The sequence below is a fragment of the Micromys minutus genome (genome assembly GCF_963924665.1).
Source record: "Micromys minutus genome assembly, chromosome: 8".
Lineage (NCBI taxonomy): Eukaryota > Metazoa > Chordata > Mammalia > Rodentia > Muridae > Micromys > Micromys minutus.
In genome coordinates, this window is record NC_137977.1 from 4,879,305 (window position 1) to 4,897,690 (window position 18,386).

An 18,386-nucleotide genomic window follows, 5' to 3' on the forward strand; every position below is an offset into this window, starting at 1 on the left:
ACAGTATATTATGAACAAAAAGAATAACGCAGGAGGCCCTTTCCCTGTCCCCTAGTCCAATAACAGAAAAGTGCCATGAAGTATTTGGGTTGCACTATTCACTGGAAATTGAATTAGAAACAATTTATTATATAGTCCAGTTGAGTAAACTACTTGCAGTTTCTATAAACCATCCTAGAGAGTAGTTAATATTAAACCAAGTTTAATAGCACCCTTTTATATATTTCTCATTAGTTTAGACCACAGTTCAGGTAATGTGCCTACTGTACATTAAATTCAGATCTTGATGTGCTGAGATATAATTTGAATTCCAAGAGAAGTTTAATACATACCGCTAAAGAATGTCTCAAATATTTATGACCCTATTAAATCCCACAGAATTAATGCTGTAATTATTCTAAACCTATGTCAGCTGTGATGGATGCAGTAAATGACCCACTTTGCACAGTGCGCATTAATCTCTGCTATGTGTCAACATTTTCTTCTGTTTTTCTCGACGTCTGTGGACATTTTAGCCATTAGGCCATGCTGACCCTGTGCAAACATCCTGGATGGTTTGCTGGAACACGGAGAACCGACAACAACAGATGCGTCTTTTCACCCCATTAGGTACCAGCCTCTCGATTTGTATATAACTCAAGTGGCTTGAGACCTTTCAACAGTTAATGGCTTAGCTGTGTTTTTACATGTATTTTACATGCTGTGAAACCTCAACACCAGTGTAAGAGAAAAATAATGCATTTTTCAGTATATTCAACCATATCTGAATATGGATATCCACATCACAGTTACAGTTAAATATTATGATGGCCTGTGTTATTTCTGACTGTAGTATTGAAAACATAATGGTAACAGTTCAAAGTCACAGCTTCCAAAGTGTATACGGGTGTGTCCCTGAATCTTAGTCTGAATAAACTCAAAAGACTATGGTATTTATCAACAACACAGGATTTTCGAAGTCATGGCTCTATTTCACTTAAATTCATTATGTAGGTATTTTCACAAAATAAGTGCTCAATAAACATTTGCTGAGTAGAGTAGGTCTTTGTTAGAAACACCCTTCATTTATTTTACCCTGGCTCACAACACTTTCATGAGAGGGCGCACATCACTCCTCAATATCAGTGGCAGAATGAATATTTCATGTTACTCAATTTGCTCTTAAAAAAAGAGGACAAATTCAACCCTTGTTGCCAGAAACACTTTCCTGTCCCCACTGTGGATCTGCACCTCCTACCTCATAAATTTGACTGATGACATCTTCCCAAGATGTGTTTACTTTGCGGTTACACTTAGCAGCTTGTAAAGCATCTCAGAAATGTAACAGAAACTACTTATAATTGGAATTAAATTATAAGTCACAAAATATAAACAAAGCTCTCCAAGGCAATTCTGGTTGCTCGAAATAGTCTTAGCCTATTATGTTAGAGAGACAACCAAGCACTGCTAAAGAAACTGAAGTTGATAACAATGGGAGCATTGGTCCTCCGCTTTTACGGTAATAATTAGACCCATATTCCATTAGAATCATAAGTTTAGTTGTTAAACCTAAGCTCCAAAGCTGGTCTGGGTACCATACCTTCAGAGGCTCCTCAGTCAGGGTTGGCTCCAGGCTCAGGTTTACAGCTACCTGCCACTTTTCCTGGGTTTCTTTGTCTTGGGCGTATATCAGGAACTTTGCCTGCTCTGCAGAGAGAGGGAAGCTCCTCACAGCATACACAGTGCCATCCTCGTCCACCTTGAAATCTGCTGGCTCGCTGCTTTCATACTGAACTTTCCTTTTCCTATTGCAGTTGCTGAATTTCACTGGAAAAGAATACAAGTCCCTGGTTACTTCACCATGGGAAGCACAGTTCACGTTGTAACATGTACTGAACTTGGTTAAATTATAAAACACAGCAGCATGAAATCATAGCAACTATTTTCACTCTATGTGTGTGCATAAGGTTCTGTGCTCATGTGTGACTGGTCCATGTGCCCATAGGTGTGAAGACCCGAATTCAAGCTCACGTGCCATTCGTCAGGAGTCAGCCTAGGGATCTTCCAGGCTCTACCTCCTTGGGTATAATATGAGAAGCACACATAATTCCTGGGATTCCTACATGGGAGATCTCACAAGGGTCCTTCTGCTTTCATAGGAAGCTATTCACTAGCTAAGCCATCTCTAAGACACTAGGACATTAATCTTCATACTATAGTCTAATATGAGTTCTCTCTAACTTCAGGTTATGCATGTGAAGAATAATATGCCAACCTCAACCTCAATCAACAGCATCGTGGAGGAAGAAAAGAGTTCTTTAGCATCCTTGGACTTGAGTGTCCTGGACCAAATTCCTCTCAAAGAAGGCATGACTGAACCAAGGTTAAGTTACTGCCCAACATCTCCTTCTTTAAGCATTGTCCTCTGTCACCATCTCTTAGACAGTGGGTCACCAGGTGCTCCTGGTTTCAGTGTTTCCCCCTTGCACTTCTATTGCTTCCTGTCCTCTTCTAAGTGTCTATCTTCCCTCATTGTGCACTGTTGCTGGTCTTCCTCACACACCAACCGGAGTGCTACCAATGGTTTAACGGCTGAGCCTTGCAGTCAAATGGCTCCCCATTCCAGCCTGGGTTTCTCAGTTGTCTGTCACCCTTTCTGCTGTAAGATCTTAGATAAACACTTGAAGGTTGGAAATTCTGGGCATCTTCATCAACACCCATGATGTGTTTTAGAATCCTGGAAACTCACTCAAAGTGAAAAACCAAACCAACCAACTAACCAAACAAACACCCTGATCATTCCTGTTTCTCGGGGTGCTTATGAACTTTTTGTCCTTAATGTAAATTCTCACCAAATGAAGTAAACATCTTAAAAGATTTCAATGAAAAAAATAAATTAATGCTGAAGAAGAATTGTAATGATTTTAGTGGGTTATTCATACCACTAATAATTGGTTTGATTTGAAAATGGGGGGGGGGAGAAAGTCAGCATTGCATAATGCAATGCAAATTAGCCTGCCTCTTTGATACTTAAAATTAGATTCCACATTTATGAGAACTGGGCATGCTCAGGACAGCCTCTGAGGAAAATCATTTCTTTTGAAGCCCACTTTCCATCTTTCTGAAGAAACACTGCATGGGAGTGGTAAAGGAAGTCATCACACATAACATGGTTTTTATTTCGCAGAGACGTAATGCCGCAGTCTGGCCATGACTACATGTGACACAACCGGCCAGTGATAGATATGACCATAGTACAAAGAGCAATCACAGGTAACTCTCGTGTTTCCCAAGGACACGAGGAGAAACTCTCTTCCTTATTCAGATTTGGGTTTTAGAGACAGGGTCTCCTATAGCTCAGGCTACCTGCAACTGAATTGTGTAGCTAATAATGACCCTGAGCTCTTGGCTTTCTGACCCTACAAATAGAGCGCTGGAACCCAGTTTAAGGAGTCCTCTGTCTCAGACAATGGCTGAAAATGCTCCTTCCAGTTCTAGTCACATCAATTCTCCATGACAAGTTAGGACTGCAGCCAAGGTCTACACCCCTCATTTCCCTTCCTATGTGTAATAAGATAACCACGGAATATATAATCTTTCACATACTGCCATACATATCAGCCTTCAAACTTCAGTCATTAAAAGTAAAAACAATAGTTTTATCTGCACCTAAACCATGTTAAAATACAATATTGATCTTTGGACCAAATAAATATTCCCAAATCAACTTAGGTACCACAATCTTACATTTGACTAAAGTATTTTCTGCAGAATGATGGCATTTTCTTCTTCTCCTTTTTTGTTAGTGATAACAAATGAAAAACTAAAATTGCTTTTTTGGAACCTTGCTGAGAAGTCAAGATGATAGAATTATGCCATCTTTTTATTAATAGAAAGAACTTTTCTGATATCACAAAAAGAAATTCATGACATTTTCGTTATCCCAGAAATATCTAGTCTCCTCTGCATTTCCTACTACATTTCAGCACAGCATCATGTATCCTCCTTCCAAGCAACATCTGGACTGCTGCACATGTGCCCTGCTGGGTCTTCCCCAGTTGTAGGTTACCCAGCACCAGGTCTGTATGACTCTTTTCTTTCATATGGCACCTGTGATGCAAGCTATACATGCATCATGACAGTTTACAATGCTCTCCTAACGTTTAAAAATATCTGGATTTGCTTTAAAATTGTATATATGTGTCTAGTGTGTTCACCTTGAATTTTTAATGCAAATTTTATACAAAAGATTTATCAATACTGTGCCCATTATAACGACCATTCTAATAAATACTTTGTTTCCTGGTGTCCTGTGACTATGCCTTCTCTCTTTAAGGACAGTAAAATTTTAGTCTTTAGATAGGAGCTCTTATTATTTTTTTATTTTCTATGACAACTAACCATGATGAGGATAATATACGTGTTCATAAGTATCTACAAATACGTTACCACATTACAAAAAAGAATTAGAAAAGAAAGGAAGAAAATGGGCTGGCACCATAGAGAGTCTCTATGCAAAGCTTGCTATATCAAAACCCCACAACAAAAGCCAATGAGCAAGGCACAAACCCAAGGCCTTCAATAGCCTGTAGTAAGTGTTCATATGTAAGTTGCAGGCAGCAGTGATTTGAGCTAATATGTTGGCGGTGAAAAACTGTGAAGTAGAGTTGAATTTAAGTTAAAGGGGGACGGAGAGATAGCTCAAGAACTTGTTATGCAAACAAAGGGCCCGAGTTTGGATTTTGGGTACGAATACAAAGGCTGCTGAGGTCCGTGTCTGCTGTCCTCGAACCACCGAGGTGGAGAAATGAGAATTCCTGGAACTCACTGGTCAGCATCCAATCCCATGGCAACTGTGAGCTCCAGCCTCAGTGGAGACCCTCCCTCAGAAGAATGAAGTGGGAGGCGACTGAAGGAGAGATCTGACCCCAACCTCTGGCCTCTGCAGGACTGAGTATGAGAGCCAAGCCACATGAAGATACATATACATCACACATCCTCTAACCTGAACAGTGAACTTATCGCATGAGACTCATTATTCCTGCTGTACAGATGTGAGAGAGAGCTCTACCTTTGTCATTCATTACTTCAGTCATTCCCTAAAAAAGGCCTAACAGTATCTGAGGAGTTAAGCCACAGAGCCTAAAGCTTTAATAAACAATACAATTAGACGCCTAGAAGCCCAGGAAAAATGGCAAAGACAACAATGGCAAATTTAGAACTCCCTTGGCAAACACGATTTTCAAAAGTAACTCAATTTTCTTTATTCTTCTCTCATACAGTATAATACCTTACTCTTCCTTCTTCCCCTCCTCTGTGTCTCCACAGATCCAGAGGAAAGATTGTAGGAACCAAAGGGGTTAAAAGACACCAAGCAAACTTGGCCCACAGAACCAAGTAAGCAGGGCTCACAGGAACTCAAATATTAAGACATAAATAACTCCGGACATTGCCCCGAGGTCCTAAAGAGATTGGAGCTGGAGGGGAAAGGGTGTGAGCAGGCAAGCTTGGGGAACTTACAGTCTTGACTATGAGAGCCCACTAGGGTAATCTAGTGTTCTATCACTAGATTACTAGAATTCTGATGCCAACATGTCTTCAATTGGAAAGAACACCTTTGAAATAGAATGTATTTGTAAGGAAGAAAACTGTGTTTATCCTCTGAGATTGAAGAGGTTGTTCTCTGAGAACTAATCCTGGAATAAATGATTTGACACGGGTTGGGTGAGCAAGGTCAGTACTTCAAGGCCAGCCAGTTGTTCTAGTCCCTGCGTCTAATGTGTAGCTTGTGTGAATCAGCTTAATAGATGATATTATTAGAAACGTGCTAATTCTCATTTAGTCTATTAGTAAGTAAAGACAACTTCTGCCTATCATTCATGTTGTTGATCTATTTCTTTGTGCTGGGGACTGAACCCAGGATCTCAGGCACTGTTAATCACATGCTGCACCATGGATCGGTAGCCCCAGCCTCATTCAGAAGCAATGAAATATATCTATATGGGGATGAGCAGATGATTTGGTGCAAGTCATGTACATATGAGGACTTGAGCATGATGTTCAACTGGTGCTTGGTATCCTTGTGCTTAAAGGATGGAGACAGGTAGTCGCCTGATTCATCAGCTAGCCAACTAGTCTAGCCCACTATCAACATTCAGATCAACGAAGAGACCCTGCCTAAAAGAGTAAACGTGGAGGAGGGACAGGCAGACAGGCAGACAGACAGAGGGCAGGGGAGAGGAGAGGAAGAGGCCATATAGATATTTTATGCAATTTGTTTGAAACATGCATTGTGCCATATAATTTTGTGCATTTGATCAGTACAAACATTAACACTTTAATAAAAAATAATGAACACAATTTCAATTGAAAAAGTCCTCTCCTGTAGATTACCAGTTCAACCTCCGACTCACCCTGTTCATCAGTTTTAGCCACCTTGAGTTATTTTAAGTCATACAAATTAAAATGCCGCCTCATTTCCAGGAGAAATGTGTGAATTTCATTTGTTGCCACCTAGTCAATGCTCACTGCCTGCTGTCATCTTTGCCTAGGGGATAGATGCAGCTACAAAGATTTTTCTCCCCCTTGACAATGTGCTAGGACCAAGACTGGAAATTTAAACAACATGACTGTATTTGTACAGAAACCGTATCATTATTAGTAGAAAAGTGCCCGGCTTGGTGGTACATGCCTTTAATTTCAGCACTCAGAAGGCAGAGGCAGCAGATTGCTGAGTTCTTTGAGTTAGAGGCCAGCCTGGCCATAATAAGTTCTCAGAAAATCAGAGCTGCATAGAGACATTTTGCCCACTATGATATTTACCTTCATAATTATAAATAATAAACTATGTTTAACTATAGTCACGCTTCTCAAAAACTGGGGGCATAAAAATAATATATATGATAAATTAATATCTAGTCATCTATCAATCCATCCATCTACCTTGCTCTTGTAAAACTTTTTTATTATGACTTCTAGGTATATAAAATAATGAATGAGAATTTTTATTTATGTTTTCAAAACATGAAGGAATTTTAGCACATTTCATTACTCAGCGTTCAGAAAATGTGATGCAAAGTTTATCCTAAATTTTAGGAGTTGAACATTCTCACATATTTGGGGTGTATAACAAAATCGTGTTTTTGTCAAAACTCACAGAAGTTTAGAACTAATAATGAGCCTTATTGTAATCTATGCACTCCAGCTAATACTATCATGCCATCGTTCATTTACTGATGATAAAGGTGTAACACGGATGTAGGTTGTTACTAGTATGAGACTTTACAGGGAGTAGATGCACCCGAGGTCAGAAATATTAGATCCCCCAGAGGTCATCTTACAGTTGTTTCTTAGCCATCCAGAATTTGTGCTGGGAATTGAATAAAGACTTTGGCAATAGCAGAAAGCTCTCCTCACATCTGAGGCATCTTGCCAGCCTCTCTATTAATTTATGTTTAACAAAGCTTTCTTATAGACAATGGCCTAACTTTTTCTGTATAAGAAACATGCCAGACAAGGATAGTTGTGAAGTCCCCAAACCCTCCTAGCATTCCAGTGAAGTGTGTCAAATTTGGCATCTTTAAGAACTGGATGATATAGCTGACCAACTATTTACATAATAACAAGTTACTCTTGCTGATGAAAGTCATAACAATTTGTCAGACAAATAGGACAAAATTAAAATTATATTATTTTATAATCAAAGGATTTGATTTGAAAACTTCTCAAATATAAATTTCACTTTACTGCTCAGACAACACTAGAAATTGGGTTGAATATGAGAGGAAAAGTGAATCAATGAAAGTACAGGTTTGGCTCCCAGGATTAATCAAACTTACAAGGAATCTGCACACAGTTAGAAGTGTGCTGCTACACACATCACAACGCCAAGTAAGAAAATGTAGCGAGACTACATCGAATTCTGCTAACCCGATTCATATAAAAGTAAACACTGGGTTAATCATTATTTTAAAGCATGTCTTTGTCCCTTCAAGCAGTACGTCATGTTACTGTTACCCATAAAGCTGTAATAGTCACATAAAACATTAGCAAGAAAACACATATTATACCTATGAAATGTATTAGCAGTTACGCATGCTACATAAATACAAATACAGATGTGCTAATATTCACATATGGTTTACAGTTTTCATTCAAGAAAAAGAATCACACTCTATTTAGAAGCAATTATAAAAAATATTCCTAAATATTTTCAACATTAAATGTTTTTTAATATTTTCACTTTTTTCAACTTCAATGGCCATTTTGAAGGTCTATTAAGAAAACATGACACTGATTTTCAGTGAAGGCTATAATATTTCATCAGACAAATGATAAAACTTGAAATTCTATTATTTTAGGAAGAGTCAAATGATTTGACTTGAAAACATTTCCTGACAGCTCCTTCACATATTATCTTGAAGTCTTAATTTCCCAGAAATGGTCAGACACACCCAGGGATGTACTGAACTTCCCTGCACAGTTGGACAGCACTGTGCATTAATGAACTGTGTATCTGTGAATGGAGATGTGAGGAGGGAAAGGAGGTGAAACAGGCACCTCTCCATCTCGGAGTGCTTGGATGCATAGCTTGCAAAGCAAAGCAGAATGTTTTCCAAGTTACAGGTCTCCTCATAAGTATGAAGTGCACCTCAGCTTGATCTTCCCACCCTCAGACGCCCCAAAAGGTTAACTTGAGAGACATTTTTTTTCTTATGGTACAGAATCTATCAATTGTCTGCATAGATTCGTGCACAATAGCATTAGGAGACGCTTTAGGAAAGAGCCTGGATGTTTTCCTGGAAAATTGCATTCTATTTTCTTTAAACGTAAAACTATGCAAAAAACCCAAAACTAAACATAGAACTTTTGCAATACATTAAATAATATTTAATACACATATTATTAATTTAGTACACATAAATCTTCCAAAAGAAATATGTTTAAAAAAAAAAACCTCTCAAATGGTACTTGGAGCCTGTGCTCATGAGATACACTTTCTCCGACACCTGTTATCATGGAAACATCAAGTTATTCATTGACAGCAAGGATCACATCACCAACCAAAGGTGGTGTTGACAAAGGACAATGAAGTGTTTATTTTTTTTCTTTAAATACCAGGAAGCCCTGTCCTGTCATAGGCCACAAGAAATGAGTTTATTCAATTTCGTGATCCTTGTTTTTTCTTACTCTGGCAGATGTAATACGAGTGTTCCTTATGGTTTTCAAAGGCTTTTCCCCGAGGATTTCAGAACACCGAGAAAAGCATACCTCAAGCACGTGGTTATCCTTCTACTGGGCTTAATAATTTCTCTGAGGGATTTAAAATATAACACCACCTAAGCATCACAAGTCAACTCGATCCCTTTCTGAAAGCTGGATTTTTTGCTTCAAAACTGTGTGCTCTCTCTGTGCAATGTTTATTACAGGCCTTAGCAGTTTTCAATTAAGTTCATTCAGGTGCTCCAAATGCCAGGAACCTTAGCTATATTTCTCAAGTGAAAAACTCTCCTTCATAAATCGCCAGTGACTATGATCCAAACACACTATCAGGATGGGGAATCTTCCAGGGTAATTTGGGCACTCTGATGTGTATCAGTTACAGAGAATCTCAAGCCCCTATCTTTACACAAAGTATAACCCATTCTTTTCCTATTTTTTTATACATCTATGTGGAATTAAAATTAAAGAGCAAACTTTTATGTGCAAGGGATCTTAATGTGACTAATTGTTGATCATAAAATACAATAGGAAGGAAGGAATAAAGCCACATGAAGAGAGGGAAAATGCAAGGGAGATGAAATCAAAATGAGTCAAATTAATTACTCTAAAAGCTGAAATGATCAGATGATTAAACTCATACACATCTCGCTTTAGAATTAAAGAGTGAATTGTAGGGAGAAAAATGCTTGGCATGAACGCTGTTCTCCACATGCACATCTACAAATATGTACATAGGCACCCAATGTGCACGGACACACAAGGTAGGAAATAAAACATCTTAATTGCAAGAAGGTTTAGGAGACGGCCATAAAGGAGCATTAAAATATAAATTCAGCTCTCGTATAATAAAATAGTTAATGTTTCTAGACTGTCTAAGGGCATCTGAAAACCAATTTGAGATCATTACTCTATTGCCTCGCCAGTGTCTGATCCTCTGGGGATGGGACTGTAATGAGTAAAGTCATTAAAGTTCACTTATCAATAATACTGCTGCACAATAAACAGCTTTATCAAAAAGCTAGGACGCTGGTGTGAGTGAAGCTGGAAATTGCAGAGAGGTGGTGATATGCTGGTCACCCACCCTAGGGTTCACGCATGCTGTGTTTGAGTCAGGCTGCACATGCCACAGTGCCAGTGCACGCTCTAATCTGTCAACCTCCCACAGGATGCCAAGAAAAAAATCCAGGGCTCTAGTGGGCTCAGAAAGCAGGGCTAGTGAAGTATATCTTTGCCTTTTACTGGTCATTTGCCTTTCTCTAGACCATTAGAGGGTAGAGGTGACTTGATCTGAACCAACCAAGAAACTGTAGTAACAGCTTCAGAAAATATAAGTGTGCTTTGTAAGATCCACACAGAGATGGCCGAGTAAATAGTGCAAGTATACATTGTTCTCCTTAGGACATCCACAGCTTGGGATACAGTCTTTCCCTACCACCTAGAGACCACCCAGGGCGTGTACATGATTCGGGCTCTTGCTACCAGGCCTGGCCTTTGAGTTTAAGTCCAAGAGCCTATATCAGAAGGAGAAAACCAACCTCTGCCCTCCACATACCTGTTTCACATACACATAATATGCATGTTCGTGTACAGACATATATGTGCACACAATAATTACCATAAAAAGTAAAATAAAAAGTTTAAAAAAATAATCCCACTCCAGGTACTTGAGAGCTGCTCTCCCTGCTGATATCAGTGTAGAGAGCCAGTGCTGTTCAGTAGAGATATATTGGAAGCCATTTCTGATGCCTGCCTCCAATAACAGACATGCTAAAAGTATAAGATAAGGACCTGGAGGTACAGCTCAAGTGGAGAGAGCATGAAGCCCCCACCTTGGGGTGCTCAGGACTTCTCAGGAGACAAAATGCCCCTTCTGCCTCTGCAGCCATCAAATTCATATACACACAGCCACACAGGTGAACACAATTAACCTTGGAACAATCAAAGCAGATTCTGGGGCCCGCCAATGGAATTCCAGGTAGGGCAGGTGACATGTTCCTCTACACTGCTGCAACAATGCTCAATGATTTCTACGGCATCCTGCCATTGTGGACATCCGGAATGATAACACATGCCTGTCGTCTTCAGTTGGCATGACACATATCTCCGTCCAGCAGGATCATTTACAAGTTGCTGCCCTATTTCCCTGCTGGTATAGTTATGAAAGAACATGTCAGATAGCGGTACGACAGAGTCAAAGCAGGAATGAAGGATACAGCATCCGTCCTGTGGCCAGAGTCACAGCACACACACTTAACTGAGCAAGGATAAGAAATCTGTGACGAAGCTCAGGAAACTTAAGGATTATTGCTGTTATCCATGCTAGCCCACCACCTCATAAGAATGAAATGAATCAGAACCACGCCTATGGTAAGTAGAACACAAAGTATTTAACACTTTCTAAATATCCGATACTTCTCTACCAGAAGAAAGTTTCATTGTGATGTCATAAAAATAGCAAAATCTGTTAGAAGAAGCTTTACTTTTTTATTTCTCAGCCGAGGCAAGTCATATAATATTAAATTCCATCTATATACAAGTCAAAAGGTGGGCAAGAAGAGAGTGGACAGCCATTGTGTTCTTGAGAAGGAAACTGGAAAATACCAAAACAGAAGCACAGACAGTACAGAAATAATTATGATGCTGAAATAAGAAATACAGGTCTCTGATAGTCTAATGATGCTATGCATACACTTTGATGTGCGAAACACTGGAAATGCATCAACAGTACTGCTCTCTCCTTTCTATGCACATTAGTGACTCACAAGATGCTCTGCACAACTCTTGGCTTCACGGATGCCCTGTCTCCAGGGTTCCTCAGGCCATAAAATCAGATGAAGCTCCTTTTGTGACAGAGTCACATTACACATATGTAAACCTCTCAGTGCTCAGCAAGGTGTCTCCAGTCTCTTTTCTGCCTCTTTCCTGCTTTCCTCTCCCCTCCTCTCTGTGTATGTTAAGAAGTTACATTAAAATATTACTTCCTCTAATTAAGCCGCACTCGGAAGACTATGATTCCCAGCCTCTGAAACTTGAAGCATATTTCAGGCTACTTGGGTAATATGTTTTTATCAAATTTTAAAGAAACTAAAGCAGAATGGCCAGCATAAACATTGCTGTCTTAAAATGCACTGCAAGAAGAAAAAACACAAAGGAAACCAAACCAAACAAACCCTAATTCCCAATCAGTTTCAAGAGTGTGGCCTCAACATACAACAAGGACACAGTTAAGAGTAAATGTGTGTCCAGAGTGCAGCACTCACAGGCACAACAAGAAACAAGAAATCATTATGTATTTCATGGAGTGTGGATAAAAGAACAAGAAACAAAGAACAAGCTGTTTATTAGGAAACTCTGTAGAAGAACATCGTATCAGCCAGAACTGCATCCCAGTTCTTTATTTCTTTACTTGCTCATAAGAGAAAAAAAATGATTATATATAAAGAACTACCAATTCTACAATAGAGCTCTTGAAAATTTGTCATGCTATAAAACTCATTTTAGAAGCCAAATTCCCAATTTATATTACTAATCTACCAAAATGATACAAGGGCTAGAAGGACTTTGGTAAGTTGGATTTTTTATAGAGAGCCAATTATAAACATTTAACATATGTAACTGCAGGACTGTTACACTGCTTTTTGAACATTATCAAAGTGTTATATATTAAATAATTCCACAACAAGTTCAGAAATATTACTCTTCACTTCTTCAAAGAAGTAAGGTTATTCAAAGCAATTATATAAAACTTCTAAACTGTTAACTGAATTTAAGTAGTAAAAAAATGTACACGCTTAAATAAAAGATCAAAATCTGAATACGCATTTATTAATGCATTAATGATTAGCTAAGAAATGTCAACTAACTGAGAAAAGGACATCGTCAAGTATTTTTATGATCATCTGTGTTTCCCTCCTTCTAAGTTCTAAAGAATTATTGCATAAGTCCTAAGAAGTGTCCGTGATACTAGAATGCTTTGTTCCAATACCCAATACTGTGCACAGACAGCTGAGGTTATTCAAGTGTAACTCAGACACAAGGAAACTACTGGCTTGTCATCTATAGTACACAGTAAGAACTGGAATCAAATGTTTACTATATTACTACCATCATAAAAGCTCATTTCAGTTGATATGATTTAATATACATATACAAATGTTTAAGTTGAGTCATGTTCTCTTTCATGCCAGTTATAATAATTTATTTAGAAATTATAAGATGGTTTTTAAATTTTAAATACAGTATCCTGTAAAAACATTTATGTCATTGCTTAGTGGAGGTGCAGAGGAAGAGAGAGAGAGAGAGAGAGAGAGAGAGAGAGAGAGAGAGAGAGAGAGAGAAAGAGAACAAAAAGAATCAACATGTCTTCATTTGCAATTTCAAAAGCTGCTACATCAAAAGTCTGGTGCTTCAACTGGGATTGCATGTCCTCTCCTCAATGCTGGGGTGACACGTTCTCTTGGAAACAGCACTGTACCATTCTCCTTCGTTACATTACTGTGAATGGGATTATGAATCATAAGCTATAGTGATGGTTTTCAATTTCCCTAATGCTGTGACCCTTTAATATAGTTCCTCACGTGGTGTTGACCACAACCATAAAATTATTTCATTGTTATTTTATAACTGTAATTTTGGTACTGTTATGAGTCATATGTAAATATCTGATATACAGAATATCTGACATGAGCTCCCCCCAAGAGGGGCTGTGACATCCAGGTTGAGAACTACTGCCCAATGGCATTACAGCCATCTCTAAACCTGTTGAATCTGGGTGTCTTAGAGGTTCTCTGTTACTAGAGTAGTCCCAATCTACACTGCATGCTGTCGTGACAGAGAATGCGGCTTTCAGGTTTATGAATCAATAACTCAAGCATCATTAAGTTTTACAGTGATAAGGATAGTCCATATTTAATATATCATACTTAAACATATATGTGTGTGTTCTTCATTGCATTAAATAAGGTGATGTCAAGGCAAGCATCCCACACACAGGTCACCTGCCTCCGATATAACATTTCCCAATCAGTATATATCAGCTACAGCCAATCACGTTAGCTAGAATGATGTCCTTATCCAGTCCCTAGGACTGGATGCAATGAGCCAACTCATTTGAATTATATTCTCTTGCCTTCATGCCTCTGTAATGTTATTCTAGAAAAACATACTAATATCTTTAAGTAGATTGCAGTGTGTGCATTTGTGTGTGTATGCATGTATATGTGTTCCAAGGGTCAAGGTGACATTCTTGACACTCTGGGGTGGGGTGTAGGAGGCCTTACTCAGATTGATCTGAACACCAAGAAGTTTTGCCTGCTAAGCCACCTCTTTGGCTCTAAATCTGTTTCTGAACCAACAGCCGATAATTAAATTCTAGAAGCATGTAATAGATGGAGTGATGGAATGTGAATAAATGAGGCCAAAAACAAAACAAAGAAACTAAAAAGCACAGGGAGTTTTTTTTTTTTTTTTTTTTTTTTTTTTTTTTTTTTTTTAAATAGAAGTGGAAAAGGATGAGGATGAGGAGGCAGCTGCAGTGCCTACTCAAACTGGAAAAAAAAAAAAAAAAAAAAAAGAGTATCTATCCACCAGAAATAATGGAGCACATGACTTTTCAGCTAGACAGAAAGCCAGCAGGGGCAACTGAAAGTTCAGCCTCCACAGGCTTGGAGGAGGAACAAGTGAGGTTACAGGAGGCAGGGCAGAGAACCGATCATGAAATCAGAATTCAAAGAATGGGGCAGAGGCTAATCGTGGGTTGGTACAAAGCCAGAGAGAATAATGAGAACAAACCTCTCAGCACAAAGCACCCACAATTCTCCACCACAGAGCACCCGGAGCCTGAAAGACAGAGCACAGTGTCTCAACTCTCCCAGGTGAGCCCGACTCCTGAACACTCGCCGTCTGCCTCCTTCCGGACCTAGGAATTTATCTGAAGACTTCCCTTCGACACACCCTCAGCCACGACAATTTTAACCAGTTCTCAGGTTTGAAAAGCCACCCTTTCAAGTAACAAGATGAACCCTGAACGTGTATGGCCAGACTTTGGCCATTACAGTAAGATCTGTCCTTCTACATACCCAACTGCCCACTGGGAGAAGAGAACTGAGCGGAAGACTCTGGGAAAACTAAGCTGGGGCTGAGATAATCTGTGTAATAGGCTCCTTGGCTCATTCTCATCTCCCATGGCTACACAGTGAAGGTCAATGTTTCCCAGACTCCATCCCCTTCCTTCCCTTTAGTGACTTGGCTATCTAACATGTAATTTAAGGTGAGTCTCTAGTCCAACCAGAGGATAAACAAAAATACTTCTGAGCTAGGTTAAGCAGAAAGGAGTGATGACTGCCCCATTTACCCATGATGCTGCAGCTGACTCCGGTGTTGACTGGTTTCTGAACGCCCTGCACTGCTGCAGCCCCTCCTGGTACCTCACAAAGCTAACAACGATGGGTTGGTGTTGTGTTGGTGCTCAACGATGCAAGTACCAAGTGGCTTTAGATAAGCGTAGATGAGCCCAGCGGCTCATCTTTCATTTGTCACCCTGTCTCTATGGAATGTGTGTAAGGCTCAATATAAGCAAACAGATGGCATAAGTAGATGCCGCCCTTACTGTCCCAGATTTGTATGTGTCTCTTCACTGTTCTATGTCCGCAAGGTGAAGCATTTTAACCAGTGACATCATCAAAGACCATTCTCATCAGCCCTGCTTCTGAGCCAGGAGTTTGTGATGTGGCATCTCATTAGGACGTAAGTTATAACGTTCCCATTCTTTCATGTGTATGTGTACTTGCGTATTCACACAATTTTCCTACCTTTTCACAAAGGTTAATGCACTACACATTCATATTGAAAATGGCACTTGCCCCCAGGAAGCACCGACTGCATCTAGCTACAAAAGCAAGCTTGAGCAACTTCCCCCTCAGGGACCAACAGACAAAGAAAGAATTTAGCTGCCAAGGTTGCCAGTTATCAGGAGTTTTACTTTAGGGTTGGAAGATACTTAATAAATAAGGGAAGATTAACGACACATGTATGAAAGTATGTAAAGAAAGAGATCACTGAAGATGGGAAGACATATTGGATGGTATTCGATGCACAGCAGGGGACACGTTGAGGGTCCACTTCAGCAACATGAAAATGACAAGGTAGGGTCGGTTTGCTCATGACGCCCTGACACAAAGGCTGTGCTGGACCCTCCTGAGTTCTTCACTCTGGGCTTGTGAGGATGGGGACTGGGAATGTATGTCGCCCCCCCTTGGGAAAATTTGTTTAAAGATACATTATCTTCACAGGAACGAAGTTTTGTGGACTAAAGTCTCTTACACAGAAAAGCAAACTTCAGGTAGGCTGAAATCCATTCGACTAAAAGGAAAAATGTCAACAGAGGTGAATTGGTTCTGATTGGTTTTGTGTGTGTGCACTTTCGGGTGTGTGAGTGTGTGTGTGTGTGTGTGTGTGTGTGTGTGTGTGTGTGTGTGTGTGTGTACAACATACTCATCTGACAGGAGGATAGAGAGATAATGTTCAAATGCAATTGTCATTGAGAGCTTAGCATTGTTCCTCTCCATGTCCTGTGTATTTGAAATATTAATACAAGGAACACAATTTGTGATAAGTTTTAACCCAGGAATTATTCAAGAATACACAATATAATATGCAAGATGTAATTATGAAGACATGAGATTGATTTCACAAGTCACAGAGAAAAATAAGATTCATTATATAACAATCACTCCTTGTATAAATTATAGTCCAGCCAACAGGGACACTAAATATGCACTTTAATTTGGATTACAATACAAAAGTAACTTCACTATCTAATGAGATGAATTATTAATCAATGCTAAAAGATACTTTTAAAAAGCTGTGCTTGAATAAAGGCCAACTCTAATCTCATGTATTTTACAAGTAATCTTCAGTAAGCCATTATCATTTTATTCTCAATTAAACCACACCCTCAAGAAAGATACTTTTTGTAAGTTGGAAGTTGTATCAAGGCTGATGGCATAGGTCTGCAACTCAGTTGTTTGAAAGACTGAGACAAAAGGATTACAAGCTCAGGGTCCCCCTGGGCTACAGGTAAGTTCAAGGCTGGCCTGGGCAACTTACTGAGGCAGTGTCTCCAAAGTGAAAAGAAACAGAGAGTTGGGGTCATAACTTGGCAGTACTCTCTTATATCCAAGGGTCCCTGGCTTCAAGCCCTGATACCACAGCATCAATCAAAGGAAACCTTGCATCAGTGATGAGATTTTTGCTATTTTATACCTGTTGGGGAATTATTTTTCAAGTAGTATTCTTTAAGAAAGTAAGTCTAGGCTACAAGATCTTCAGCAGGTAGGGTACTTACCATCATTCTAGAACCTTAACAGACACACAAACAGAGGGGAAGGGGGAAATGATAAGTAGAAAGTAAGTCATACCTTTGAATATCTGTTGCTTTACATGTAATCAGAGAGCATCTCAGTTGGTCACAATTTTGCTGACACCTTACACAACACTAAACACATATAGATATACATACTCATTGACTGGACATCTATGATTTAACATGTTCCTAAGGCAAGAGTGCCACTGAATACTGAGCTCAGGTTTTGATTGATTTACTGCAGGTGTTCGGGTCCTATAAAGAACAGAGTGGCTTCCCTGGGACAAAAGGAATGAGTCTGAAGAGAGAGGTCAGTGAGCAGAGTGCTCACTATACACACCTTGGTCACTTATGCTCATCTGGAAAGCTGGGGAGTGTGTTTCATGACCACCATAATGCCACTGCATGTGGGATATAGAGACAGGAGGATATCCAGGAACTCCTGGATAGTATTTGGTTGGCCCCATGTTCCAATGAGAGAGGCTGTCTCAAAACCCGAGATAGCTTCTGGGGCATAAAACTTGAGATTGAACTCTTGCTTCCACACAAATGCCCAAAGTATAGTATGTGCACAACTGCACCCAACACACACACAGACACACACACACACACACAAACACACACACACACACACACACACACACACACACACCATAGCACACATAAACATTCTCTGAGAAGCATTTAAGAAAACTCATAGAAGTAGAATTATTTTAAATAGGTATTTCTTGGTTTTTCTTAAAAGACAAATCCCCAAAGTTCAATCCAAATAGAACATTCCTGGAACTTATAAACCAAAAGGCATCAATAACTGCAGAAACAA

At 39.4% G+C, this 18,386-nt stretch overlaps 1 protein-coding gene across 1 annotated transcript in view; it reads right to left on the reverse strand.

The window, feature by feature from the left end:
- The window catches only part of CDH2 (cadherin 2), a gene marked incomplete at both ends in the record, with an annotated part of 205,978 nt that overhangs the window by 52,098 nt on the left and 135,494 nt on the right, over positions 1 to 18,386 (reverse strand). The window contains one exon of the mRNA XM_080919693.1: positions 1,580 to 1,806. Within this exon, the coding sequence (XP_080775819.1) occupies positions 1,580 to 1,806 (227 nt within the window). The remainder of the gene's footprint in view (positions 1 to 1,579; positions 1,807 to 18,386) is intronic.